This window comes from Myotis myotis, unplaced genomic scaffold, assembly GCF_014108235.1.
Source record: "Myotis myotis isolate mMyoMyo1 unplaced genomic scaffold, mMyoMyo1.p scaffold_m19_p_11, whole genome shotgun sequence".
Lineage (NCBI taxonomy): Eukaryota > Metazoa > Chordata > Mammalia > Chiroptera > Vespertilionidae > Myotis > Myotis myotis.
The window spans coordinates 77,494,940-77,522,173 of record NW_023416315.1 but is presented as its reverse complement, the minus strand read 5'-3'; the positions used below and the strand labels follow the sequence as shown (position 1 = coordinate 77,522,173).

The following is a 27,234-nucleotide window of genomic DNA, read 5'->3' as shown; positions in this document are numbered from 1 at the left end:
CAGCCCCTTTGTGCTTTCAGGGACTATTTAGTTGTTTTTATTTTTTTAATCCTTTTACCATTCAGGCCGGAATCTGGTTGTGGCTGTATTAGTTGCCTGGATACTGGAGGGAGGGGCTATTGCTTCAAGGAAAAATGGCTGCCCAGGTTCTAGGCTCAGGCATGACTCAGCACCAAACTCACTGCCACTTCTCCTGGATCCCCCTCTCTCCCCACATTCCACAATTCCGCACCTTCTCCCTCACTCCAGCCAAGGGTAAGTGTCTGTATCTGAATGGTCCTATGAACTAGGCTCTATGAAGAAAGCACAAGCCACAGAGGCTGGAGAGGCTGCACCTCTGCTCACTCTCCTGCCGGCACTCTTCAGCCTTTACTGACTGTGGACCCAGATCTAGAATCCCCTGCGAGGGGGTAAAGGCTGTGCCTCTGTGTGCACTCTTCTCCTGCTGGCACTCCTCAGTCTTTCCTGATTGTGGACCCAGATCTAGAATCCCCTGCGAGGGGGTAAAGGCTGTGCCTCTGTGTGCACTCTTCTCCTGCTGGCACTCCTCAGTCTTTCCTGATTGTGGACCCAGATCTAGAATCCCCTGCCGACCAGCAGTTCTGCGTACCTTTTTTTCCATTGCGCCCATCCCAATGGAAGCAGCCCAAGCCTGTGCCATGTGGATTCCTTCTGATCCTCAGGGCTCAGAATTCTGGCGGATTATCTTTCCCAGAGCCTTGACTTTACCTTTCTCTGGGAGTCCTCTGCTTTTCCCAGCTGCAAACTGTCTCCCAGCTGAATTTCCTCTACCAATTCTGGCTGGATGTTACTCGTTTCAGCTGCTCACTCTATCTGCTCTGGGACAAGGCACAGGACATGTCCGTCTATACTGCTGTCATTTTGTCTTCTTAAGAAGGTGATTTTTCATTGAAGTTATTATTTTAAACTATATCATTTTACTGGTGCAATTGAAGTAGCTGATTTTCATTGATTATTACTATATGCAGACCTATAGGGGCTTCAATCCACAAAAGAAAAAACTTCTCAACTTTGCTGCTAGTGGGTGCCATTCATAAGATTTTTTATATAATGGCTTAGTGGGGGGAGGTCTTAGTAATGTTAAATTCTCTTTGCCTCTCCCAGAAGTAAGCAATGATAGTAATTAATTAGGTTTTTGCTTCTCCTTCCTTTGGTGTGATGCTAGCCAGCTTTAATTCTACACACAAAGGAGCAGTAGTTTGATTCTTATGTCATATAAAAAAGGGAAGCCGGGTGGGGACACCAAGGTAATTATACTTTGCCCATACTCGGCGGGGGATCAGTCCACATAAGGGATTTTACCCAGGGAGGACATCCCCATTAGCCCTTGGTGAGATTACAGCACAGCTGGTTACTACCAGCATGGCAAGAAAGACATTTTCAGGCGTTCTTGGGGTTTTGGTCTCTTCACAAATTCATTGAGCTTCTGGACTGTCTTTTTTATCACTCCCCAAGTCATCTCTGGGCTGTTCATCATCTGCAGTGTTCTTCCACTCCTTATCTTCAGTGTGTTACCTAGGGCTGCTCTTTGTGGCTGGGGTAGTCGATTGTCTACAGCTGCATGGTGTGGCTCCAGGAAAAAGGTCCTCATTAATCTGGCTAGTTCCTCTCTCAGATCCATGTTGCAGTTTAATATTTCTAGCAGGAATTCACACAGGTTTGGAGAAATTCTCTGGAAATATACAAGCATATCCTCGGCCATATGTTAATAATGGATCGGGTCCTTTCCATAAATCAGAGTCAGGATCTTTCCTTTTAACTAGACCATTTTCCTTTGTTTTATTTTGACACCAGTGTAACTCCATTGGTGTCTTGCCATCAGCATCACAAGTGAAAAAATTTAAAGTAATTAAGACTTGGTGCAGCCTTCCCACAAGTGATTTCTCCGTTATTATCCCCCCTTTTTGTTTTTCAAGTTGGTATTTTAGCCGCTGATGTTGTCATTCAATAATGTCCTGTCCTTGGTAATTATATGGTATTCCTGTAATGTGCTGAATTTTCCACTTTTTACAAAATTGCTGGAAATGACAGCTTTTGTAAGCAGGCCCATTATCAGTTTTAATAATTTTTGGAATTCCCATGACAGCAAAAGCAGCTAGGCCAGTGGTTCTCAACCTGTGGGTCGTGACCCCTTTGGGGGTTGAACGACCCTTTCACAGGGGTCGCCTAAATACATCCTGCATATCAAATAGTTACATTATGATTCATAACAGTAGCAAAATTATGAATTTAGTCCCACTTCAGCTGTGACTCGAGGTGGGGGTGGGGCAAGGGAAATAGAGAACTGTTGCTACAGTTATGAAGTAGCAACGAAAATAATTTTATGGTTGGGGGTCACCACAACATGAGGAACTGTATTAAAGGGTCACAGCATTAGGAGGTTGAGAACCACTGAGTTAGGCAATGATTAATAACCTGTTTTGCCGTTTCCCCTGTAGATGCAGTAGCCCAAAGGACTTTTGAAAAGGTGTCTACAGAGACATGCAATGCCCCAAGGAATCCAAAGGAAGTATAATGTATCACATCCATTTGCCAGATATGGTCCCTTAGCAAATCTCTAAGGTTGACTCCTGTGTTAGGCCCTTGAGTAGATGTAACATGCAAGTGGGACATTGTCTGAGAATCTGTTTTGCCTGCTGGCAAGAGATTGAGAATTATCTAGACAACATTTTGCCAGGCTGATGTAAAAGCTGATGATATTCTGAGGCCTATTTTAATAAAGCAACCAATTGATCAACATGTGCATTTTCTTTTGCCAAAGGGCCAGGTAATAAACTGTGAGCCCTTATGTGAGTAATATAGAAAGGATATTGTCTTTGTTACACAATCTGCTGGACTTGTTTAAATAGTAAAACAAACTTTGGTCACTGAGCCATTTTAAACGAGCAGTTTCAATTCTATTTAATAAACCTGCAGTGTAAAATGAATCAGAGATAATATTAAGAGGTTCTTGCAATTCTTTTAATGCAGCCTCAATAGCTCCTAACTCGATTCTTTGTACAGAAGTATGACTAGTTTGGATGACTCAGTCTAAATTAATTGTATGATAAGTAGACTTGCCATTTGATGATCCATCAGTAAAAACAGTTAATGCTTCAGGAATAGGTTCCTGCCTAGTATTTTTTGGTATAATAATAGGAGTATAATATAAAAATTGTAATAATTTGTCTTTTAGTAGGTGACAACTAAGTTCCCCTGAATATCCACTCAGTCCAATTTGCCAATTTAAATCAGTCTGAAATAACATTTCTAATTGCTTCCCAGTGAGGGGAAGGTAAATGCATTGGGGTTCTTGTCCTCTAAGCTGTCTGCTGCATTTTCTAAGCCGTAATATTAATTGAGCCATAAGCTATATATATGTAACTGCAGTTTTAGAGGATTGATGTCCTAGGTGGACCCATTCAATAATAGCAAGAGAGTTTTTATTTTGGAAGATGACTCCAGTGGTACTATTTGCAGTAGGATTAATTTGTCCCAATAAAGGCAATTCAGGCAGTATTCATGCCACTTGGGCTAAGGAGATTGCCTGCTCAATTCTTTGTAATGTTACAGAAGAGCAAAGAAGTACCAAGCACACTTCCTAGAGAAAGGGAGGGACCCCATTTAGTAACACTAGTGAACTCTGGGAATAATTTCCAAATCAGAGTGAAGAAACATGCAGAGAGCCCCTCTCTCTCTCTCTCTCTCTCTCTCTCTCTCTCATTATCTGTTACTCACAGATAATTATGCCAAGACAGGCAAACATCTGTACTCACACTCTCTCAGTAGACTAGCCCAGACTGGAGCTGAGCAGATAATGCCCAAATCCCCAGCTGGGCATGGGTGCACTCCCGGCACCCATGCCCCAGACCAGAATTCTCGACCGACATCTTGGTGAGAGCCTACCGGAGGAGTTAAGGCTGCGTCCAGCCCCCCTCTTCTCGGTAGCAAATTGGCTAGCCCCACACAGCAAAGAAACAGAAGAGTGAACCCATAAATCCTTAATAGAATCTGAATTCACTCACCTCTGGAGTCCTGATTCCTGATTACCTGACAAAGTCCTATGACTTTTGGGGAGGTGATCAAGCTCCCCCTTCCACTCATTTGGAATGGGCCTGACTGACTGGGGCCCCTACCTTACAGATTCTGTCGACAGGTCCAGAGGTGTCCATCCACTTTCTCCAGATGCCGGCTGAGTCCTGGGCTGAGGTCCGGGAGTGCCTGGAGTTCCCCCCGGTTCAATTCTGCTAAAATCAGCAGCATGTGCCTTCTGGAGGCCTGTCCCGTGCCCACGGGCCCCAAACACCATCCACTCACCAAAGGCAAGAGCCAAACGCAGTTAGCTTCATGATTCAGGGAACCATATGTTACAGAAGAGCAAAGAAATACCAAGCATGCTTCCTAGAGAAAGGGAGGGGCCCCATTTATTAACACTAGTGGACTCTGGGACTAATTTCCAAATCAGAGTGAAGAAACATGCAGAGAGCCTGTCTATATATATATATCCCACTGGGGTCTTTGTCTTGCAGATATGCCCACTGCACCATTTGTGGCCCTGCAGGAAGGCCCCCAGGTGTCAGGCCACATGCTGGAGCCAGCATAACAACCCTCCCCCCAGGGCAGTGCATTGTTTACAGTCTTTATGGCCTGACACACCTTGCAAGACCAGTTTCCTCCTCAGTAACTCCTTTCTAGCTTCATCTGTCAATACTCGGGGTGAGGAAAGATTAGAGTCACCTCTAAGTATCCTATCTAATAAAAGACAAAAAGGGTAATTAACCATACCTCTGCTATGCTTCCCATTGGCTAATCAGGGCAATATGCAAATTAACTGCCAAGAAAGATGGCGGTTAACCGCCAACAAAGATGGTGGTTAATTTGCATATGTAGGCACAATGATGTGAGGCAAAAGGGGAAGGATGGAAAAAGCCACCTGCTGCTGATGGCGATTGGAAACCCAGGTGGCAGCCAAGAGCCGGAGAACTGGGCCGCCTTTGTGATCAGAGAACTGGGCCACCTTTGCTGGCCCTGGGCCAGTAATCGAAGAAGCTGGGTGGGGCAGGGAAGAGGCGGATGTCCGCCTCTTCCCGGCCCTGCCTGTATTCTCAGATCACCTATTACCAGTGATCAGAGAAGACCCAGAGGTGTGGCCAGAGGCCGGGCTGCATCGCTGCCTGTGGACGTGATCTGGTCCCTGGGGGGTGACGCAGCCAGGCCCCAGAAGGAGACTCAGGGGCTGGGGGCTGCTTCGCCACCGGAGCACGTGATCCGGTGCCCGGGCAGCGGTGCAGCCCTGGCCCCAGGAGACCCAGGGGCCTCCCAAGCGGAGAATCTCCATGGTCAGACAGCGCGGTGTCAGGGCAGGAATAAAGATGGAGGTGACTCAGATGCCTGGCTGCAGTGTTAGACCAGTGAGCAGGGCCTTTCAGCTGGGACTCGGAGTCGGGGTGGGGCGAGGGAAATAGAGAACTACAACTCCCAGGAGGTTTAACGGCGGGGGCATGGGTGCCTGGCTGTGAAATCGGATGGGGCTTGTGGTTTTGTTAGCCACTTTAACCTAGAGGTTTGCAAGGTTGAAAGTTCTGCGCCGGGAGCCGGGAGAAATGGAGCTGGAGCAGAGAGAGGGGTCCATGGCAGCTGTGGGCTTTGAGGAGTTCTCAGCACCTCCTGGCTCGGAGCTGGCGCTGCCTCCACTGTTCGGTGGTCACATCCTGGAGAGCGATCTTGAGACCGAAGTGGAGTTCGTGTCTGGGGGTCTGGGCAGCTCCAGCCTCCAGGAGCGAGATGAAGAGGAGGAGGCAGCCCAGGGCCTGCAGCGGTGGCGCCAATGGGAACTCAATCGCAGGAAGTATTGGGCACTGTATCTGCACTGCAGGGAGATCAAGCAGGTGAAGGAGCGGGTCCTGAACAGGCTCCATCAGATACAGAGGATAACACAGAGACTCCAGCAGGAGCGGAGGTTCCTCATGAGGGTTCTGGACTCCTACGGTGACGACTACTGGGCCAGCCAGTTCACCATCTTACTGGAGGACAAGGGCAGCCAGGGCACAGACGCCTGCACCCCAGGCAACGCTGAGAATAAGCCTCCAGAGAAAGAGGGGCTGTCCCTGCCCAGGAGGACACCAGCACCTGCAGAAACCAGCAGCCCGGCCCCTGGTGAGGGGCCCAGCAGTTGGAAGGGGTGGCGAGTGCCACGGGAAGGGCACAGGGCAGGAGTTCTGCTGACTCTGGAGCTGGCCCCCGTGCAGATAAAGGGGGAGGAAGACTTTGGCTTCAAAGCATTCAAGGCTCTGGACTCAAGTTGGGTTTCTTGGGGGCCAGACAAGCTGCTGCCCTACCCCACCCTTGCTAGCTCCCCCTTTGACTGACCCCCCTAATAAACGGACCCCATGCTCTCCTCGGCCAAAAAAAAAAAAAAAATGCTTATAGAGGCATGCTTATAGGAGCAAATAGTATAAATATAGATGTAACAGGACAATAAAAAGAGAACCTGGCTATGTTAATCACCTGAATGCTGCCTCTGTGTGATTCCTTCTTCGCTGACTCCATCCACACCTTTGGGAACCCCTGGACCTGCTGGGGCAGGACCCCAACATTCCTCTTCATATAAGGACTTCAGTGAGATGGGCTAAAGGTCCCACTGGAATTGCCTCAATTTAATGTAATCCCCTCTTTAAAGATCTTATCTCCATATACAGGTACATTTTGAGGTTCTGGGGATTAGGATTCTAACATACATTTTGTTGATTACCCAAATCGACCCTTAACAACCAGCATGTTTCAGAAAGTAGATTCCTACAGCGTTATTTACCAAACATTCAGAAGTATTTTTAAAAGAGCTAAGCCCCTCACTCAATGCATGGGCCCCTCCCGGTGAAGAGCGAAGGCCTGGGTTCCGGGCACCAAAGGAAAACTGGTACCAGCAGCCAGGGGAAGGGGCCCCCAAAGGGCCTCAGATTGTGAGAGGGCACAGGCTGGGCTGAAGGACCCACCCAAGTGCACAAATTTTTGTGCACCGGGCCTCTAATCCTATCTAATAAAAGACAAAAAGGGTAATTAACCGTATCTTTGCTACGCTTCCCATTAGCTAATCAGGGCAATATGCAAATTAACTGCCAACAAATATGGCAGCAGGCAGCCATGCAGCTGAAGTGAGCAGGAGGTTTGCTTGCTCCAGTGATGGAGGAAGCCAAGGTTCCCCGTCTGCCGTGGCCCGGCTCTGAGCCTGAAAGCAACAGCTCCAAAAGTAACGGAGTTTTAATTATAAAAGCTAAACAAACCCCAGATGCCTGCTTTCAGCCAGCCACGGCCTCAGAGCTGGAGCGAGCAGGGCAGCAACAATTTTTTAATTATAGAAGGTAAATAAATCCCAGAATAAAAAGAAAAAAAGAAAAAAAGGAGAGGCTGGGAGCTTCAGTCGCCTGCCAGCCTGAAAACAGCCCCTCCCCTCATCCAGACTGGCCAGGCACCCCAGTGGGGACCCCCATCCTAAAGGGGGTGTGGACAGCCTTAAAATACCCATCAGCCCCTCCCCTCATCCAGGCTGGCCAGGCACCCCAGTGGGGACCACCACCCTGAAGGGGGTGTGACCAGCTGCAAACAGCCATCAGCCCCTCACCCAGGCAGGCCAGGCACCACAGCGGGGACCCCACCCTCATCCGGGACACCCTTCAGGGCAAACCAGCCGGCCCCCACCCATGTACCAGGCCTCTATCCTATGTAGTAAAAGGGTAATATGCAAACTGACCCTAACAGCAGAAAGACCAGGAATGACTGGTCACTATGACACACACTGAGCACCAGGGGGCAGACCCTCAATGCAGGAACTGCCCTCTGGTGGTCAGTGCACTCCCACATGGGGAAGCTCTGCTCAGCCACAAGCCAGGCTGATGGTTGCCAGTACAGCGGTGGTGGTGGGAGCCTCTCTTGCCTCCTCAACAGCGCTAACGATGTCTGACTGCAGCTTAGGTCTGCTCCCCACTGGCAAGTGGACATCCCCTGAGGGCATCCCCCAGAGGGATGTCTGATTACCATCTTAGGCCCAATCCCCTGGGGAGCAGGCCTGAGCCAGCAGGTAGTCATCCTCCGAGGGGTCCCAGACTGTGAGAGGGCACAGGCCGGGCTGTGCACTAGTCCTCTAGTATTAAATAAATTTGTTGTTTCTCCAGTGATATTTTTAGATAAGGTCTTAACCAATTTATGTCCCCTAATAATTTTTGAAAGACATTTAAGGTTTTAAGGCAATCTTTTTTTATTTCTACTTTCTGAGATTTAATATATTGGTTTTTAATTATGGTACCTAGATATTTAAAAAGCATTTCTTTCTGTACTTTTTCTGGAACAATTTTTAAGCCCCATTTAGGAAGTTCCTTTTCTAATTGAGAAAACATTGCTAAAGTCTGTTCTTCCCGTGGACTCGCTAGGAGCAAGTCATCCATGTAATGGACAATATAACACTGGGAATATTTGTCCCTTAAAGGTTGAAAAGCTTGAGCAACATATTCTTGACATAAAGTAGGGCTATTGGCCATTCCTTGAGGCAAAACTTTCCATTGATATCTTTTCATAGGCTCTATATTATTAATAGATGGCACTGAAAAGGCAAATCTTTGTTTATCTTGCGGTGCCAAGGGAAAGGTGAAAAAACAATCCTTAAGATCTACTACTATAAGAGACCAATCTAGAGGTATTTGTGAAGGCGCTGGGAGTCCAGGCTGTAAAGCTCCCATGGTATGCATAGTGGCATTAACGGCTCTAAGATCATGTAACAATCGCCAGTTTCCTTTCTTAGGTATAGTAAATATAGGAGTATTCCAAGGACTATTGGAAGGTTCTATATGACCAGCCTGTACTTGTTTCTGTATTAATTCATGAATATGATTTAATTTCTCCTTGGTTAATGGCCACTGATCCACCCATATAGGCCTATCATCTTTCCACTGTATAGGCTCAGGATGGAGGTGAGGAGATTGAGCAGTGACCACTCCTAAAAAGGCTGATATTCTAATTCTTGTTTTCCTGTATATTCTTTGGCCTGAATGGGTTCTTTAATCTCCTGATTTTCTTTCCCTAAACCTTGACCAGTTTGATATCCTATTTGAGTTATTAACTGTTGTCTTTTACTGGTAATAATAAAAGCTTGTAAACCTTCTAAAATGTCTTGGCCCCATAAGTTGACTGCAATTACAGAGACTATATGAGGGTGAAACCATCCTGTTTGTCCTTCCTCATCTTTCCACTTTAAAACTGCAGTGCTGCGTTGTGTGTTATCAGGAATTCCAACACCCTTATTTAATAACGGGGCTGGGGGGAGCCCCTCTGGCCGTTTCCCTGTGGCTGACCATTTCCTATGTCTTGATTTAATAGCTGGACATTTCTATTAAATTTAGATCTACATTGATTGGCCCAATGACTCCCCTTCTTACATCTGAGACATAGACCTGAATTACCTGAGTTGGGAGGTGGGATGTTTATGCCTTCTCCCTCAGCATCACCTTTTGGTTGCTTACATTCCTTTTTAAAATGTCCTTGTCCACAATTGAAACATAATTTGTTTCTTGTTGTAATTGCAGCAACTAGTAAGCTTGCCTGAAAAATGCCTGACCCCACATTCTGACATGCTCGAATCATTTCTGTAATGGTACTATTTTTCCTTAGAGGCATTAGACATTTCTTACAATCAGCCTTTGCATTTTCATAAGCTAATTGCTGAGTCAAAATGTCTCCTGCTGTCTCATGTTGAATCTGCCTTCTCACTGCAGGAGGGAGGCCAACTACAAAATCAGAGAATGACTCAGTGGGCCCCTGCATGCACTTACTAAAGGCCCCTTCAGGTTCCCCTTTTGCTGGTAAAGTCCACCAGGCTTTTCGTCCACAAAGTCTAATATGCTCATACGCCTGTTGGACATATTGAAGCTGATTTTGGACGTCACTAAATTGTCCCTGTCCTGCAAGCGTCTCAAAAGTTATGAGAATATTCTGCCTGAGATTTGAAGAAGCTTGCTCTTGACATTTCTTTAAAAATTCTACTTTCCATAGCAAATAATCTCCTCCATCCAGACTTGCACAGGCTAGAGAATACCAATCATAAGGAGCTAGGAATGCTTCAGAAATGTTAGTTATAATTTCTCCAGCAAATGGAGCATTTGCACCATTCTGTATTACACTATCACCCAAGGCCTTTATCATTTTAAAGTCAAATATTTCATGCTGTCTTATTATTTGATTTGGGAATTGTGGATTAGCTACCTGTGTAATAGGAAAAGCAAGTCTATCTTCTACTGTCATGTCCTTTAATCCTTTTCTGATGGCTTTTTGCATAGGTGATTCTGCTAGTGGCGATTTAAATGTTTCAGAATCAGGACATGAAGGCCACTCCTCCAATTTATCTTTCTGCTTCTCTTTACGAGCGGAGGGTGCAAGGGGAGGACGTCTTTCTTCTTTGAAAGGCTCTAGCAAATGCAATATCGTTTTCCACAAAGAGAAACAATTTGGAGGCAAATTTTTCTCCTGCTGCTGAGCTTCTTTCAAGTTCCTACCTATCCAATCTCAACATTCAATATTCAATGTACCCTCATCAGAAAACCATGGATTATATTATATAATAATCTGTAGAAACTGTAAAAGAAGACCTTTTGAAACTGCAACTCCCTTATCTTTTAATAATCAAGTCAGAATCTACAGGAAAGTCTCTCTTCTCTCAACAAATTCTGCCCCATTTTGATCTGGTTGAAACAAAAGAAATCACTCGAGCACTTACGGATCTGCAGGCTTCCACAGCTGACATAAGTTTTGCACGCAAACTTCCACCACTGGGTCCTGTGATATTTTCTGCTCTGGCAAATACTTTTCCTCCAAGATCTTGTTTCAGGCACCAATTGTTTAAGTTCATGGCCAGCGTGGCTTTCAGGGTTCAAAGGCTTGGAGGAAGAGCTGAGCACAAATTGGCACACAAGACGAAATATTAATTTTGATACTGGGGAAAACCAGAGGAAAACTAGACCATGTAGTCCAGTTCTCTGCTGAGTCTCGTTCCCAGCTACTTATATTTACTAGAATACACAATTGCCTTTTAGGAATGCAAACAGACATATCAATAGTAATGTTTAGTAAACAGTAAGATTGTCAGGTTTGGGGGGAGTTTGCTTTAGGCCATTGAGTCAGCAGCAAGTAATAAAGTGTCAATATTCACCCTGTGAATATCAAAAGGAGCACTGGCTAGCCTTCTGCCAGTCTCCTCACATTTATGTTAATTACTGTTGATCTTGGTTTCCAGCACAGACATATCATTCATGTTATCCAAGTGCTTGTAGATAAATAAAACCCACAGAGAGAAAATATTTTTAGTTGTTTTGTTAAAAATCATGGATGTAAACAATAAACCAACTGGCTACCATTCTGAAATCTTTGGAGGGAGGGAGGGTTTCAGGAAGGAAGGTGAGTGGACTGTGATATTACATGTTGAGGAAAGAAATATGTTATATTAGCAGCTGGACCTAGAATTCCTTATTTTATTCAGAAATGTGCTCTGATTTCATCTTAAGTTGTAAGGGATGACACCCATCCCCATCCCCACCTAAGAGATGTTGATGAGGATGTTCTAGGGGGAATTTTGGAGGCTTGAATGGGCCAGGAAGGAAGGTGGAAGAGGACATGGACATGAAGGGAGAAGAGAAAACAGGCCACAGAGGTGGGATGGGTACAGCCTTGGGGATAGCAGAGACAGTGGCTGGTAAATAAAGGAACTGAGGTTTCATAGAGCAGAGCCAGATAGTGGATTAGGCTCAGCAGACTACACGATCTCAGTCACTTACAGAAGAAATGGTGCATGGACAATATGTAAGTGATGTGTGAGGCTGCATTCCATAACATTTTGTGAACACTGAAATTTGAATCTCATGTAACTTTTGTATGTGGTGATGAAACATTATTCTTTTTATTTATGCAACCTTTTAAAAATGTAAAAGCCCTTCAGGCTATGTGAACTGGGGGCAGGCCAATGTGGTTTCACCCCCATTTACAGTAAATTTCTGTTGTTGGTGAAGCTGTGTTGTAAAGCAGCCTCTTTAGCCCCAAAGTCAGCACAATCATGTGTGATGCCTGGGAAGTCAGGGAGGAAGTTGTGTTCCACACTTCCATGGCAGCAAAGGGAAGAGGACAGACATTAGGGTGACATCTGGGCAGAGGTCATGAAATCAGTGAAAATGGGAAGTCAGATGAAGTCCCCAGGTATCCCCTCTCCTTCTTTTGGTAACCGATCCCCTTCTCTGCTTATTTGAACCCTGTTCAGGAGACCTGCAGTTGTCTCAAGCAGCCTGTGACTGGGTGGGTAAATGATTACCAGGGTCTGTGTGTCACTCTTAGGACTTGAGGGCTATGAACAGAGAACAGGAAGTCATTGGATATTGTCTGCATGTCAGAGCAGAGTAGCAGTTTTAGGAAGATCACCAGGCAGCAATATGGTGGCTGAACTGTGTGAGTGTAAACCTAGGGGACAAGAGAACATTTAGAAGGAATTCCATCGCAGGGATCAGGGTCTGATCCATAACAAAATGAATGAAGACACAAATGGGAGACACTAAGGAGGTGGAATCAACAAAATATGGCCACTGATGGCAATATTGGGAAGGGAACCGGTTTGTATCTGGTGACCATCTCCTATATGTGGCTCCCTTCACTGCCCTGGGCCCCCAGAAGGAGAGTGGGCTGAACAGAGGAGGGTGATGACTTTGGATTGGGATGTGCCAGCCTTGATGTCCTCCAGTAGACAATGGGTGAGCTCATCCTCTCTCCAGGGAAGGCATAGGACCAGGCATAAAGTTGGCCCAAGAAAATACCAGGGAGCAGGGTTTCAGGAGGACAGCTCCCTCCAGTTATGCAGGTGAGCCAGGTAGACAATATAGACTTTAAAACAAAGTCTAAAATAAGAGACAAAGAAGAATATCACATGATAATAATGAAATCAATTCAACAAGAGGATATCATTCTTATAATAATTTATGCACTCAATATAGGAGCACCCAAATATATAAAGCAAATATTGGTGGGCATAAAGGGAGAGGATGACAGTAATCCAGTCATATTAGGGGATTTTAACACTCTATTGACATAAATAAATATGTCTTTCAGATGGAATATCAGTAAGGAAACTGTGTCCTTAAATGACACAGATGGATTTAATTGATGTTTTCAGAGTATTCACCACAAAGCAACAGAATATACAGTCTTTTTAAAAGCACATGAACTGTTTTTCTAGGATAGTACACATATTAGAACACAAAACAAGTCCCAATAAATTGAAGAAAATTAAAATTACATCAAACATATGCTCTGGCCACTAGAATCAATTACAAGAAAAAGTGGAAAAACACACAAACACATGGAGGCTATTTAACATGCTACTAAACAATGAATGGGTTAGCAGTGAGATCAAGGAAGAAATTAAAAGCACCTTGAGACAAATGAAAATGAATACACAACAACCCAAAGTCTCAGGGACACAACAAAAAAAAACAATCCCAAGGGAAAAATCATAGCATTACAGCCTTACCTGAAAAAAACAAGAAAAATCTCAAATAAATAGTCTAATCATACACATAAAAGAACTAGAAATAAACAACAAACAAAGCCTGAAGTGAGCAGAAGGAAGGAAATAATAAAGATTAGAGTGGGAATAAATATAATAGAAAAAAGAAAACACAAAACAATACAGAAGTTCAAAAGAAACAAAGAGCTGGTTCTTTTGAAAAGATAAATAAGATTAATAGACCTCTAACCAGATTCATCAAGGAAAAAAGAGAGAGGAACCAAATAAGTGAAGTCAGAAATGAAAAAGGAGAAGTAACTGCTGATATCACACAAATAAAAAGGATGATAAAAACTGCTAGAAACCTGATGCATGAATTCATGTACAGGTGAGGTCCAGCCAGCACCCCCCGATGCTGGTCCAATTGGGGGCTGGGCCAGTGGGGGGAGGGGCCATGGGAGGTTGGCCCGTGGGGCTGGGTTTTGGGAGGCCAATCTGAGGTAGGGCCGGCAGGGAGCAGGGGCTACGGAAGGTGGGGGGGGGGGCAATCAGGGCCCAGATCTGGCTGGTTGGCCACTGCAGTGTGCATAATAGTGACCGGTCATTCCAGCGTTTCAGTTGCTTGGCTTTTATATATATAGATTAGAAACAACTATGTGCCAACATATTGGAAAATGTAGAAGAAATGGATAAATTCCTAGAGACATTCAATATCCCAAAACTGAATTAAGAACAAACAGGAAATCTGAAGAGATTGATTACAACTAACAAAATCAAATAAGTAATAATAGAATTAAGAAATCTCCCAATTAAAAATAAAGAAATCTACCAATTAAGAAATCTCCCAACAAAGAAAAGTCATGGACTGGATGGCTTCACAGGTAAATTTTATCAAAAGTTCAAAGATTAACACCTATCCTTATAAAACTATTCCAAAAATATTCAAGAGGAGGGAAGACTTCCAAGTTCATTTTATGTGGCAAGCATTATCCTAATTCCAAACCCCCAAAAAAGGTGTACTACAAAAAAGAAAATTATAGGCCAATATCCAAGATGAACACAGCTGCAAAAGTCTCAACAAAATACTAGGAAACTGAACTCAGCAATACATTAAAAAAAACATACACCATGATCAAGTGGAATTTATTCCTGGGATGAAAGGTTGGTACTATGTTGGGGTGTGGAGGCCCGCTCCCAAGGGTCCCCCAGGGTAGAGGTGGCGTGGGATTGAAGCACCAGAGACCGGGGTTAGGAGGACCGGCACAAAGCACCAGCAACTTTATTTTTTACACACACTGTTTTATAGCTAAGCTGTGGCTGGTCGTGCTTCATAGATCACTGCTAGGGCTTGGCCTATCATAGGGAAGTAGCAGATCATTACAAGCTGGGCAAGACTGGGCAAGCTTTGTCTAGTTCCATCTATGTTTGACAGTTGCTATGACAAACAGTTGCTATGACAAAATGTCTGCTTGCCTAGATCACAAGAACTGAGGTGTAAGCCAAGTTCATGGCCTCTTACATTGGAGTCCAGCCCCAGCAGGTCCAGAGCTTCCCAAAGGTGTGGACAGAGTCAGGGAAGAAAGAATAACACAGAGGCAGCATTCAGGTGATCATCATAGCCGGGTTCTCTTGCCAGGTTCTGTCCAGGTTCTCCAGCCAGGTTCTGTTTTTACTGTCTTGTTACATCTGTTTATACCAGTTGATTTTAATCCTATCAATTTATATTCCAAAGGTTAGGGCATTTCTTATCTCCATTCCAGGGAGTAAAGATTATGTAGCTTAAGCGTGATTGTTCATAGTTAAAGTGATTAACGACCCACCTGGCACTTAGTTAAGGGGTTTTATTCCCTCCCTAACTTCAGGGAAAAATCCCAACCTTTCTCGGAGAGGTGACCTTAGTTAGAACACATAGCACCAAGAAGGGGAGCAAACATATTAAGAACAGTATGCCATACATGCCAGTTCCCTTGAAACATATGCTGTGCAGATGTTTCTTCCCTGCAGCGACTGTGTCAAGCAGCAAGGATGGACTGGCTTCCAGTAGCACTATATTTGCTAATCAATTAAAATGAACTATTACATAAACAAAATAAAGGAAAAAATGTGATCATATCAATAGAAATATTTGAAAAAGTATTTGACAAAATCAGTCACCCATTTATGATAACAACTCTCAACAAAGTGGGAGTAGAGGGAAAAATCTTAACATAATAAAGGCCATTTAAGACAAACCCACAGCTAACATCATGTTCAATGGGGAAAACTAAAAGCGATTTCCCTTAAGATCAGGAAAAGACAAGGCTGTCTACTTTCACCACGCTTATTCAACACTAGAGGCCCGGTGCACAATATTTGTGCACTGTGGGGGTTGTCCACTCAGCCTGGCCTGTACACTCTCACAGTCCTGGACCCCTCGGGGGATGTCAGCTGGCCAGCTTAGGCCCTATCTCAGCCTAAGCTGTCAGTCAGACATCCCTCTCACAGTCCAGGAACTCTCACTCCTGACCACCTGCTTGCATGATCCTTACCACTCAGCTCGCTGCTCCTTAGCACTTTGTGGAGGTGAAAGAGGCTCCCCCAATCGCCACTGTGCTCCAGAGTCATGAGCCCAGGTTCTGGCTGAGTGGCACTCCCCCTGTGGGAATGCAGTGACCACCAGGGGGCAGCTCATGCGATGAGCATTAGTCCTCTGGTGTCAGTGTGCATCATAGTGACTGGTCGTTCCGGTTGTTCCACCATAACGGTCGCTTAGGCTTTTATTATGTAGGTAGTACTGGAAGTCCTAGCCACAATGATCAAACAAGAAGAAATAAAAGGCATCCAAGTTATAAAAGAAAGTAAAATTGTCATTATTTTCAGATGCAATGATGTTGTATGTAGAGAACCCTAAAAAATTCCATCAAAATACTACAAAAACTGATAAATTAATTCAGTAAAATAGCAAGACACAAAATAGAAATCAGTTCCATTTTTACACACCAATAATGAACTATCAGAAAGGGAAACTAAGAAAACAGTTTCCTTTATAATTACCTATAAAAATTCCTTGGAATAAATTTAACCAAAAAGGTATAAGACCTATACTTTGAAAATTTATAAGACATTGAAAACACACACACACACACACACACACACACACACACACACACACACACACACCAAACAAACAAACACTGCAATGTGTAAAATTTCTTTTTTTTTTTTTTCCATTTCATGCTTCATCATATTTTTCTCATTTTGTCTCTCTCCCTCTTAAGACTTTTAAAAACAGGATAAAGGCACACTTTTCAGAAAGATATTTCCAGCCACATTCTTGAATTCAATAATACCTTGCACACATCATTCTATTACCTAGCTCACCTGTGTACTTTGACATATGACAACTTTTTTCCCTGGAATATCCTCTTTCCCTCCCCTGAGGTCAGCCTGCTGCCACTGACTCCAGATGGCCTACCAAACTCATGGATTCCTAACCTTGCACCCTCATTTGCTTTCCAATGTCATGCCTACCATCACATGCCTACCTTTCACCACTACTTTCCAGTTTGTAGTTCTCCACTAGAAGCTTGTCCTTACTCTTTCCTCTGCCTGGAATGCTTCCTACCTACCCAACCTCCAAGATATTTGCCACAATGGCTCCTTTTTAACATCGTTCTCTTCTCAAATATTGCCTTCTCGCCAAAACCTTCCATGACTAAACCAAAAAGAGCATCCACCCACACACACATACTTGTTCAGCAGGTATTCTCTCATCTATTACCCTACTTTGAGTTCTCCAAAGTGCTGAAAACTACCTGAAGTTACCCCGCCAGGTAGATCCATTGGTTGGAGAGTCTTCTGGTTTACCAAAGGTTGTGGGTTTGATTCTCAATCAGGGCACATACCTAGGCTGCATGGTCTGGGCATGTTGCAGGAAGCAACCAATGTTTCTTACGTGAATGTTCTCTCTCTCTCTCTCTCTCTCTCTCTCTCTCTCTCTCTCTCTCTTTCTTTCTTTCTCTCTCAAACCAGTAAAAACATATCTTCGGATGAGGATTTAAAAAATACCTGAGGTTATATGATTTTATTTGATTTGTAATTTTTTTTCCTTGTCCTATCTAATAATAGACAAACATGGTAATTTACCATACTTTCACTACGCCTCCCACTGGATAATCAATGTGATATGCAAATTAACCTCCAACAAAGATGGCTATTAATTTGTATACATAGGCTCCAAGCGGTGGAGGGAAGAAGGCGAACCGGAGTAGTGAAGACAGAAGACTGAAGGTGAAGACTGAAGGTGGCTCTGGCCAGAGCAGCAAACACGGAAGACTGAAGGTGGAACAAAGGCCTGGGTCCTGGGTGGCAGAGGAAAACCGGTGCCGGCAGCCAAGAGAAGGGAAGGCCTATTGCATGAATCTCTTCGTGCAACAGACCTCTAGTTTGAATACAAAGCTCTAAACAACAGGACTCATGTCTTGTTTTATATTTCCCCAGTCATAGCTCAGTAGGTAGTCATTACAAAATTTTTATAAATTATCAAATCCTTTCTTTTACTTTAGGGTCTGCTCACTTATCTCTTCTATTTCTCCACAGCAGAATTATTCTCATTTATTTACTTACTAGAGGCCTGACACACAAAATTCATGCACGGGGGGGGTGGGAAGGGTCCCCTCAGCCCAGCCTGTGCCCTCTCCAATCTGGGACCTCTCGGGGAATGTCTGACTGCTGGTTTAGTTTGGGCCTCAACTGGCAGTCGGACATCCCTCTCACAATCCAGGACTGCTGTCTTCCAACCGCTTGCCTGCCGGCATGCCTGATTGCCTCTAACTGCTTCTGCCTGACAGCCTGATCACCCCCTAACCACTCCCCTGCCAGCCCGATTGCCCTCAACGGCCCTCCCCTGCCAGCCCAGTCACCCCCAACTGCCATCCCCTGAAGGCCTGGTCCCTCCCAACTGCCCTCCACTGAAGGCCTGGTACCCCCAACTGCCCTTACCTGCAGGCCTTGTTGCCCCCAACTTTCCTCCTCTGCTGGCCAATTTGGTTCTGATGGGTCAGTTTTTATGCCAGTCAGTGTCAAAAGCTCCGCCTCGTAGGCAGCCATTATCTCTTTACATTCACCCAGATTTGGTTCTGATTGGTCAGTTTCTATGGCAGTCAACCTCTCTGGGTTATCAACGGGGCCTGATCAGAAAGGTGGTGCTAATCAGCAGCCAGGTGGAGGCCTGGAGAGAAATGCAGGCCCGGCTGTTGGCCAGACCAGAGAGAAAGAGAGGCATGTTCTGATCAATAGCTGCTACAGAGGCTACAGATCAGACCCTGCCTCCCTCTCTGCAGGCCTCTCTCTCAGCCTGACCTAAAGCCCCCTAGTCAGTCAGAACTGGTTCTGGGTGCCAGCAGCGGCCCCAGTCAGTGCTGGGTCACCTGACCCAGCAATGTCTTCCGGTCTGGTCGAGCATTTGGTTGTAGGTGGTCATACAACCCTGTCTCTTTATTATATAAGATTGCTTGTTTGCCTGAGCACTTTGTTTCCCACAGCACAGGTCCACCTGTTTTCTCTTCTGATTACGAACTCTTTGACAGTAGGGACTCGTTATTACTCATATTGATAGTACCACTGTTCCTGACACAAAATAGACACTCTTGGATCTTTTGTAATAGCTAGCTACATTTCTTCCTTTCATTTGTTCAGCAAATAATATGTGCCTACTACATGCCAGGCACATATCATTGTGACATCAGAATGACCAGCACTGTTACTCCTGTTCTCATGGAACTGTAGACACTTACCATTCTGTTCCTGAATCCAAATTTTGATAAACCTACAAACATTTTCACAATATAAAAGGGTAAGGTGGGTTGTTGGGTGAACAGTAACACTTATTTTTTTTAGAATTTTTATTGTCATTTTTTAATCTTTATTATTAAAAGTATTACATATGTCTCCTTTTTCTTGCATTGACCCCTTAAAGCCTCCCCAACCCCTGCCCCAAGCCTCCGCTATCCTATTGTCTGTGTCCATGAGTGATGTATATATGCATACAAGTTCTTTGGTTGAGCTCATCCCAACCACCCATCCACCCATGTCTTCCAATTGAGATTCAACAGTCTGTTAAATGCTTATGTCTCTGGACCTATTTTGTTCAACAGTTCATTTTTTCATTGGATTCCAAATATGATGAGGTAATATAATACTTTTCTTTCTCTGACAGGTTTATTTCATTTAAAATAATACTCTGCAGATCCTTCCATGCAGTCTCCTTTTTTGCAGCTGTAAAAAGGTATTTCTTAGTATAAATGTACCACAGTTTTTTTATACACTCATCTGCTGATGGACACTTAAACTATTTCTTGTTAGTTATTGTAAATTGCACTGCTATGAACATAGGAGTGTATATATATATTGTTCTGATTGGTGTTTCTGATTTCTTAATATATATACTAGAGCCCTGGTGCATGAATTCATGCATGGGTGGGGTCCGGCCAGCCCGCCCCAATGGGAGCCAATCAGTCTGGGCCGGCAGGGGGGGAAGGGCTGTAGGAGGTCAGCCAGCCCCTCCCCTGATAAGGTGGCCAGTTGGGGGTGGGGGAACCGTGGGGTAGAGGCCACAGGCAGTTGGCCGGCTAGCCCCACCCCGATTGGAGTGGAGGGACAATAGGGGGCTGAGCCAGCTGGGGGGAGGGGCCACAAGAGGTGGAGGGGGCGATTGGGGCCCCAATCTGCTGATTTGCCACCATAGTGTGTGTCATAGTAACCAGTAGTTCTGGTTGTTCTGTCGTTCCAGTCACTTGGCTTTTATTTTATAGACTCTTAGAAGTGGGATCACTGGGTCAAATGGCAGTTCCATTTTTAATATTTTGAGGTAACTCCGTATTGTTTTCCATGGAGGCTGTTCCAGCCTGTATTCCCTTCAGCAGTGTATGAGGGTTCCCTTTTCTTCACATCTTCACCAGCACTTGTTGTTTGCTGTTTTGTTGATGATTGCCATTGTGGCAGATGTGAGGTGATACCTCATTGTCTAATTTGCAGTTCCAAGGTGATGAGTGACTTTGAGCATTTTTTCATGTGTCTCTTAGGCTTCTGTATGTCTACTTTGGAAAAGGGTCTATTTAGATACTTTGCCAATTTTTCAATTGGATTGTTTATCTTCCTTTTGTTAAGGTGTATGAATGCCCTGTGTTTTGGATATTAAGTCCTTATCATATGTATCATTGGCAAATATGTTCTACCATACAGTGGGCTCTCTTGTTTTGTTGATGGTTTCTTTTGCTGTGCAGGAGCTTTTTATTTTGATATAGTTCCCTTTGTTTATTTTCTTTTAGTTTCTTTTGCCCTAGGAGATGTATTGATAAACATATTGTTATGTGAAATTCCTGAGATTGTGCTGCCTATGGTTTCTTCTAAGATTTTTATGGTTTCATTTAGGTCTTTTATCCATTTTGAGTTTATTCTTGTGTCTGGTGTAAGTTCATAGTCTAGTTTCATTTTTTGCATATACCTTTCCAATTTCCCTAACACCTTTTATTGAAGAGACTGTCTTTACTCCATCGTATGCTCTTGCCTTTTTTGTCAAATATTAATTGAGCATAATGGCTTGGATCAATTACTGGTGTCTCTGTTCTGTTCCATTGATCTATATGCTTGTTCTTATCCAGTTCCAGGCTCTTTTGATTACAGTGGCTTTGTAGCATACTTTGATATCTGATACTGTTATCCCTCCAACTTTGTTCTTTTTCCTCAAGATTGGTGCAGCTATTCAGGGCATTTTTCAGTTCCATATAAAACTTTGGAGTATTTGTTCTAGATCTATGAAGTATGTTGTTGACAAATTAATAGGACTTGCATTGAATCTATAGATTGCTTTGGGTAGCGTGGACATTTTAATTATGTTATTTCTACCTATCCATGAACACAGTATATTTTTTTACTTGTTTATATCTTCTTCTCTATTTCTTTCTTCAATGTCCTGTTGCTTTCCAAGTACAAATCTTTTACTTCCTCATTTAAGTTTATTCCTAGGTACCTTAATTTTTGTTGTTAGTGCTAGGGTAAATGGAATTGCTTGCTCAGTTTCTCTTTCAGAGAATATATTATTGGTGTATAAAAATGCCATTGATTTCTGGATGATAATTTGTATCCTGCTAACTTGCTGGATTCCTTTATTAAAATACTAGTGGCCTGGTGCAGGAAATGTGTGCACATTAAAAGGAAATTAATTAGAGAAAATATTTTAATATCGCTATTTGCCCTTTCTCTATAATAGAAGTGTCAGAGATGAAAGAAAATTAGTAAAATGTATATGAAAATCTTCCTCCTGTCAGAATCTGAGGCATGCAGTGGGACCCAGAATGAAGTCCCTGCCCACCCGCATGTACCTCGAAATCATGTGAGACCCAGACCCGGCTGGCCCCACCCCCATTGAGCAAGATCCAGATCTGGCCGGCCCCACCCCTGTCAAGCCCCGCAGGGTGAGAGTCACAGCCTGAGGTCCCCCTTCAAGCCCTGCCAGGGAAAGGGGCGTGGCCTCAGGTCCCCCATCATGTGCCAGGCCAGGGGGCGCAGCCTCAGACCCCTGCTGATCGGTCATTATGGCTCATTGCAGCTGGTTATGGGAACCCCGCCTCTGCTGTGGGAGCAGCCATCTTGTGATGGCATGAAGGACTGAGGGTCAATTTGCATATTACCTCTTTATTATATAGGCTAGAACATATGTGGTGGGGTTTTTAGGATTTTTTATGTACAATATCACATCATCTGCAAATAATGAGAGTTTTACTGCCTCTTTTTAAATTTGTATGCCTTTTATTTTTTTCTTCTTCTCTGGACACTATGGCTAGGACTTACAGTATTCCTAAGAGTAGTGAAAGCAGATATCCCTGTCTTGTTCTTATTTTTAGGGGAAATGGTTTTAGCTTTTACCCATTGAGTATGATGTTGACTATAGGTTTGTCATATAAGGCTTTTTATTATATTGAGGTATGATCCCTCTGTTCCCACTTTACTGAGAGTTTTCATCAAAAGTAGGTGTTTGATTTTGTCAACTGTTTTCCTGCATCTATTGATATAATCATGGGATTTTTGTCTTTCAATTTATTTATGTGATTTATCATGTTTATTGATTTTAAATATTATGCTAGCCTTGAATCCCTGGAAAAAATCCCACTGGGTCATGATGTATGATCTTGTTAACATATTGCTGGATCTGATTTGCTAATATTTTGTTGAGGATTTTAGATATATGTTCATCAGGGATATTTACCCAGAAATTCACTTTCTTTGTAATGTCTTTATCTGGTTTTGCCATTAGGGTAATTCTTACCTCATAAAAGGGAGACTGGTAAAGTTTCTTCCTCTTGGATTTTTTGGAATAGTTTGAGGTGTACGGGCGTTAATTCTTTGAATGTTTGGTAAAAGTTCCCTGTGAAGCCATTTGGACCAGGGCTTTTGCTTACTTGAAGTTTTTGTTTTTTTGTTTTTTATCACTGCTGAAAGTTCCTCAATTGTTACTGGCCTATTCCAGTTTTTTTATTCTTCCTGATTCAGTTTTGTTAGGTTGTATTTTCATAGGAATTTGTCCATTTAATCCACATTTTCCAACCTGTTAGAATATAGTTGCACATAGTATTTTCTTACAACCCATTGTATTGCTATGATGTCAGTTGATACTTCACCACTTTCATTTCTGAATTTATTTATTTGGGTTTTCTTTCTTTGTTTCTTGAGGAGTCTGGCTAAAGGTTCATAAACCTTGTTTATCTTTTCAAAGAAGCAGGTCTTGGTTTCATTGATCTTATGGATTGTATTTTTTAGTCTCTATGTCATTTATTTCTTTTTCGAATCTTTATTGTTGAAAGTATTATATAAGCCCTGTTTTTCCCCCATTGGTCTCTTCAAATCCGCCCCTTTGGCTCCCACCCCAGGCCTTCACCACCCTAATGTCTATGTCCATATGTTATGCATATATGCATACAAGTTCATTGGTTGATATCTTCCCACCCACGCTCCCCTGACTTCCCTCTGTGGATTGATAGTCTATTGGATGATTCTCTGTCTCTGGATCTATTTTTGTTCATCAGTTTATGTTGTTCATTAGATTCCACATATTAGTGAGATCATGTGATACTTGTCTTTTTCTGACTGGCTTATTTTTCACAGCATAATACTCTCAGGTCTACCCATGCTTTTGCAAATGGTAAGAGGTCTTTCTTTTTTACACCTGCATAGTATTCCATTGTGTAGATGTACCAATTTTTTTAATCCACTCATCTGTTGATGGGCTCTTAGGCTATTTCTCATTGTTAGCTATTGTAAATTGCGCTGCTATGAACATAGGAGTGTATATATTCTTTCTGATTGATGTTCCTGATTTCTTAGTATATGTTCTTAGAAGTGAGATCACTGGGTCACATAGAAGTTCCATTTTTAATTTTTTGAGGAAGCTCTGTATTGTTTTCCATGGAGGCTGCTCCAGTCTGTATTCCCTTCAGCAATGTATGAGGGTTCCCTTTTCTTCACATCTTCGCCAGCACTTGTTTGATGTTTTGTTGATGGTAGCTATTCTGGCAGGGGTAAGGTGATACCTCATTGTCTGTTTAACTTCATCTCTTGGATGATAAGTGCCTTTGAGTATTTTTTAATGTATTGTGTCCTTCTGTATGTCTACTTTGCAGAAGTGTCTATTTAGTTCCTTTTTCCATTCTATAATTGAATTCTTTATCTTCCTTTTGTTATGTTATATGAGCTCCCTATAAATTTTGGAGATTAATACCTTATCAGATGCATCATTGGCAAATATGTTCTCCCATGAAGTTTTTAGCTCCTTTTGATGTGCAGAAGTATTTTATTTTGATGTAATCCCATTTGATTTTCTCCTTAATTTCCATTGTCCTGCGAGATGTATCTGTAAACATGTTGCTATGAGAGATGTTTGAGACTTTGCTGCCTATGTTTTCTCTTAAGATTTTTATGATTTCATGCCTTACCTTTAAGTCTTTTATCCATTTTGACTTCATTTTTGTGTAAGGTGTAAGTTGGTGGTCTAGTTTCATTTTTTAAAATATAGTTGTCCAATTTCCCCAATATCATTTATTGAAGAGGCTGTCTTGACTCCATTGTACGCCCTTGCCTCCTTTGTCAAATATCAATTAAGCATAGTGGCTTGGGTTGATTTCTAAGTTCTCTGTTCTTTTCCATTGGTCTATATGCTTGTTCCTGTGCTAGTACCAGGCTCTCTTTATTACAGTGGTTTTGTAGTATATCTTGGTACCTTTTATGGTGACCTTCCAAATTTGTTGCTCTTTCTTGAGATTACTGCAGCTATTTGGGATTTTTTTTTTATTCCATATACATTTTTAGAGAGTTTGTTCTAGGTTTCTGAAATATGCCGTTAGTATTTTAATAAGGATTACATAGAATCTATAGATTACTTAGGGCAATATGGACATTTTAATTATATTAATTCTAGTAATCCATGAACATGGTATATTCTTCCACTTGTGTATATGTTCCTCTATCTCTTTTTTAAATGTCCTGCAGTTTTTCAAATACAGGTCATTCACCACCTTGGTTAAGTTTATTCCTAAATATCTTAATTTTTTGGTTGCAATGGTAAATGGGATTTTTTTTGTTTTGGTTTCTCTTTCTGAGAACTCATTATTGGGTTATTAAAATGCCATAGATTTCTGGGTGATAATTTTATATCCTGCTACATTGCCAAATTCATTTATTAAGTCTATTAGTTTTTTGATGGAGTGTTTAGGGTTTTCCATGTACAATATCATGTGATTGGTGAATAATGAGAGTTTTACTTCCTTCTTTCCAATTTGGATGCATTTTATTTCTTCTTGTCTGATCACTGTGGCTAGGACTTTCATTGTTATGTTGAACAGGAGTGGTGAAAGTGGACATCCCTGTCTTGCTCCCGTTTTTATGGAAAATGGATTTAGTTTTTCTCATTGAGTATGATGTTGCCTGTAGTTTTGTCATATAAGTCTTTTATTATGTTGAAATATGATCCCTCTATAGTCACTTTGCTGAGAGTTTTTGTTAAAAAACTAGGGGCCCGGTGCACAAAATTCATGCACATTAAAAGGGAATTAATTAGAAAAAAATATTTTAATATTGCTATTTGCCCTTTCTCTATAATAGAAGTGTCAGAGATGAAAGAAAATTAGTAAAATGTATATAAAATCTCCCTCTTGTGAGAGTCTGGGGCATGCCATGGGACCTAGAGTCAAGTCCAAACACACCACCCTCAGGCACTTTGAAAATATAGAAGACTTAGACCCAGCTGGCCCTACCCTTATTGGGTGAGACTCAGACTCAGCCAACCCCACCCCCTTAAAATACCTCCAGGTGGTAGGGGCTCAGCCTCAGGTCCCCTGGTCCAGCGCTGGGGTGGGGGTGTGTGCGGCCTGAGGTATCCTGTCAAGCCCTGCCGGGTGGGAGACACAGCCTGACGTCCCCTGGCCTGGCCCTGGGGTGGGGGGAATGGCCTGAGGTTACTCGGCCTGGCCCCAGGAGGTGGGGTTCAGCCTGAGATCTCCAGGCTTGGAGCGGGAGCAGGGAGTGCTGCCTGAGGTCTTTTGGCCTGAGGCCGAGGTAGGGGTGTGGCCTGAGGTCCCATTTCAAGATCCGCTGGGCAGGAGGTGTGGCCTGAGGAGTCCAGACCCAGCACTGAGGTGGAGGTTGTGGTCTGAGGTCTCCCGTCAAGCCCTGCTGGGCAAGGGGCATAATCTGAGGTCTCCTGGCCTGGTGCTGGGGCCAGGGTGCACAGCCAGAGGTATCCTGACCTAATAGCGCAGTTTGGGGGTGCAGCCTGACGTCTCCTGGCCCAGTCCTGGGGCAAGGGGCGCAGCCTGAGGTCCCCTGTCAAGCGCCCAGGGCAGGGGGCATGGCCTTAAGCCTCCCAGCTCGGGGTGTGACCTGAGGCGTGGCCTGAAGCTGGGGCTGGGGGCATGGGGTGAGGTCCCCCATCAAGCCCAGCCTCCTCCAGCAGAGTCAAGCCCAGCCCCCACAGACTGAATGGGATGCATGCAGGCAGTGTCACATACGTAGCTGGGTATGAAGCAGGCAGCTTCACCTCAGGGCTGGGCAGGGACACATGCAGGCAGCCTGACATTAGTGCTGGGGTTGGAAGTCCCTGCCCCCATCCCCGCCCACAGACTGGTCATGACAGTGACAATGTCACAGACAAATTACCATGTTACCTCTTTATACATATAGACTAGAGGTCTGGTGCATGAAATTTTGGCACAGGGGTGGGTGTCCCTCATCCCAGCCTGCACCCTCTCTAATCTGAGACACCTCAAGGGATGTCCGACTGCCAGTTTAGACCCGGTCCCTGTGGTATCGGGTCTAAACTGGCAGTCAGACATCCCCTTCACAATCCAGGACTGCTTGCTCCTAACCGCTCACCTGCCTGCCTATCTGATTGCCCCAACTGCTTCTGCCTGACAGCCTGATCACCCACTAACCACTCCCCTGACAGCCTGATTGACACCTAACTGCTCCCCTAATGGCCCAATCACCCCCAACTGCCCTCCCCTGCAAGTCGAGTTGCCCCCAACTGTCTTCTCCTGCAGGCCTGGTTCCCCTAACTGCCCTCCCCTGCTGGCCATCTTGTGGAGGCCATCTTTGACTACATGGGGGCAGCTATCATGGGTGTTGGAGTGATGGTCAATTTGCATATTACCTCTTTATTATATAGGATGGTGTTGGACTTT

General features: G+C 43.8%; 1 protein-coding gene across 1 annotated transcript; it reads left to right on the top strand.

Annotated features, from left to right (window-relative positions):
* The first annotated feature begins 5,603 nt into the window (after nucleotides 1–5,603).
* On the top strand, nucleotides 5,604–6,368 carry LOC118666504 (TCF3 fusion partner-like). Its single transcript, XM_036328946.1, has one exon. The coding sequence runs from the start codon at nucleotides 5,604–5,606 to the stop codon at nucleotides 6,366–6,368; it is 765 nt and encodes a 254-aa protein (XP_036184839.1).
* The last annotated feature ends 20,866 nt before the right edge of the window (nucleotides 6,369–27,234 follow it).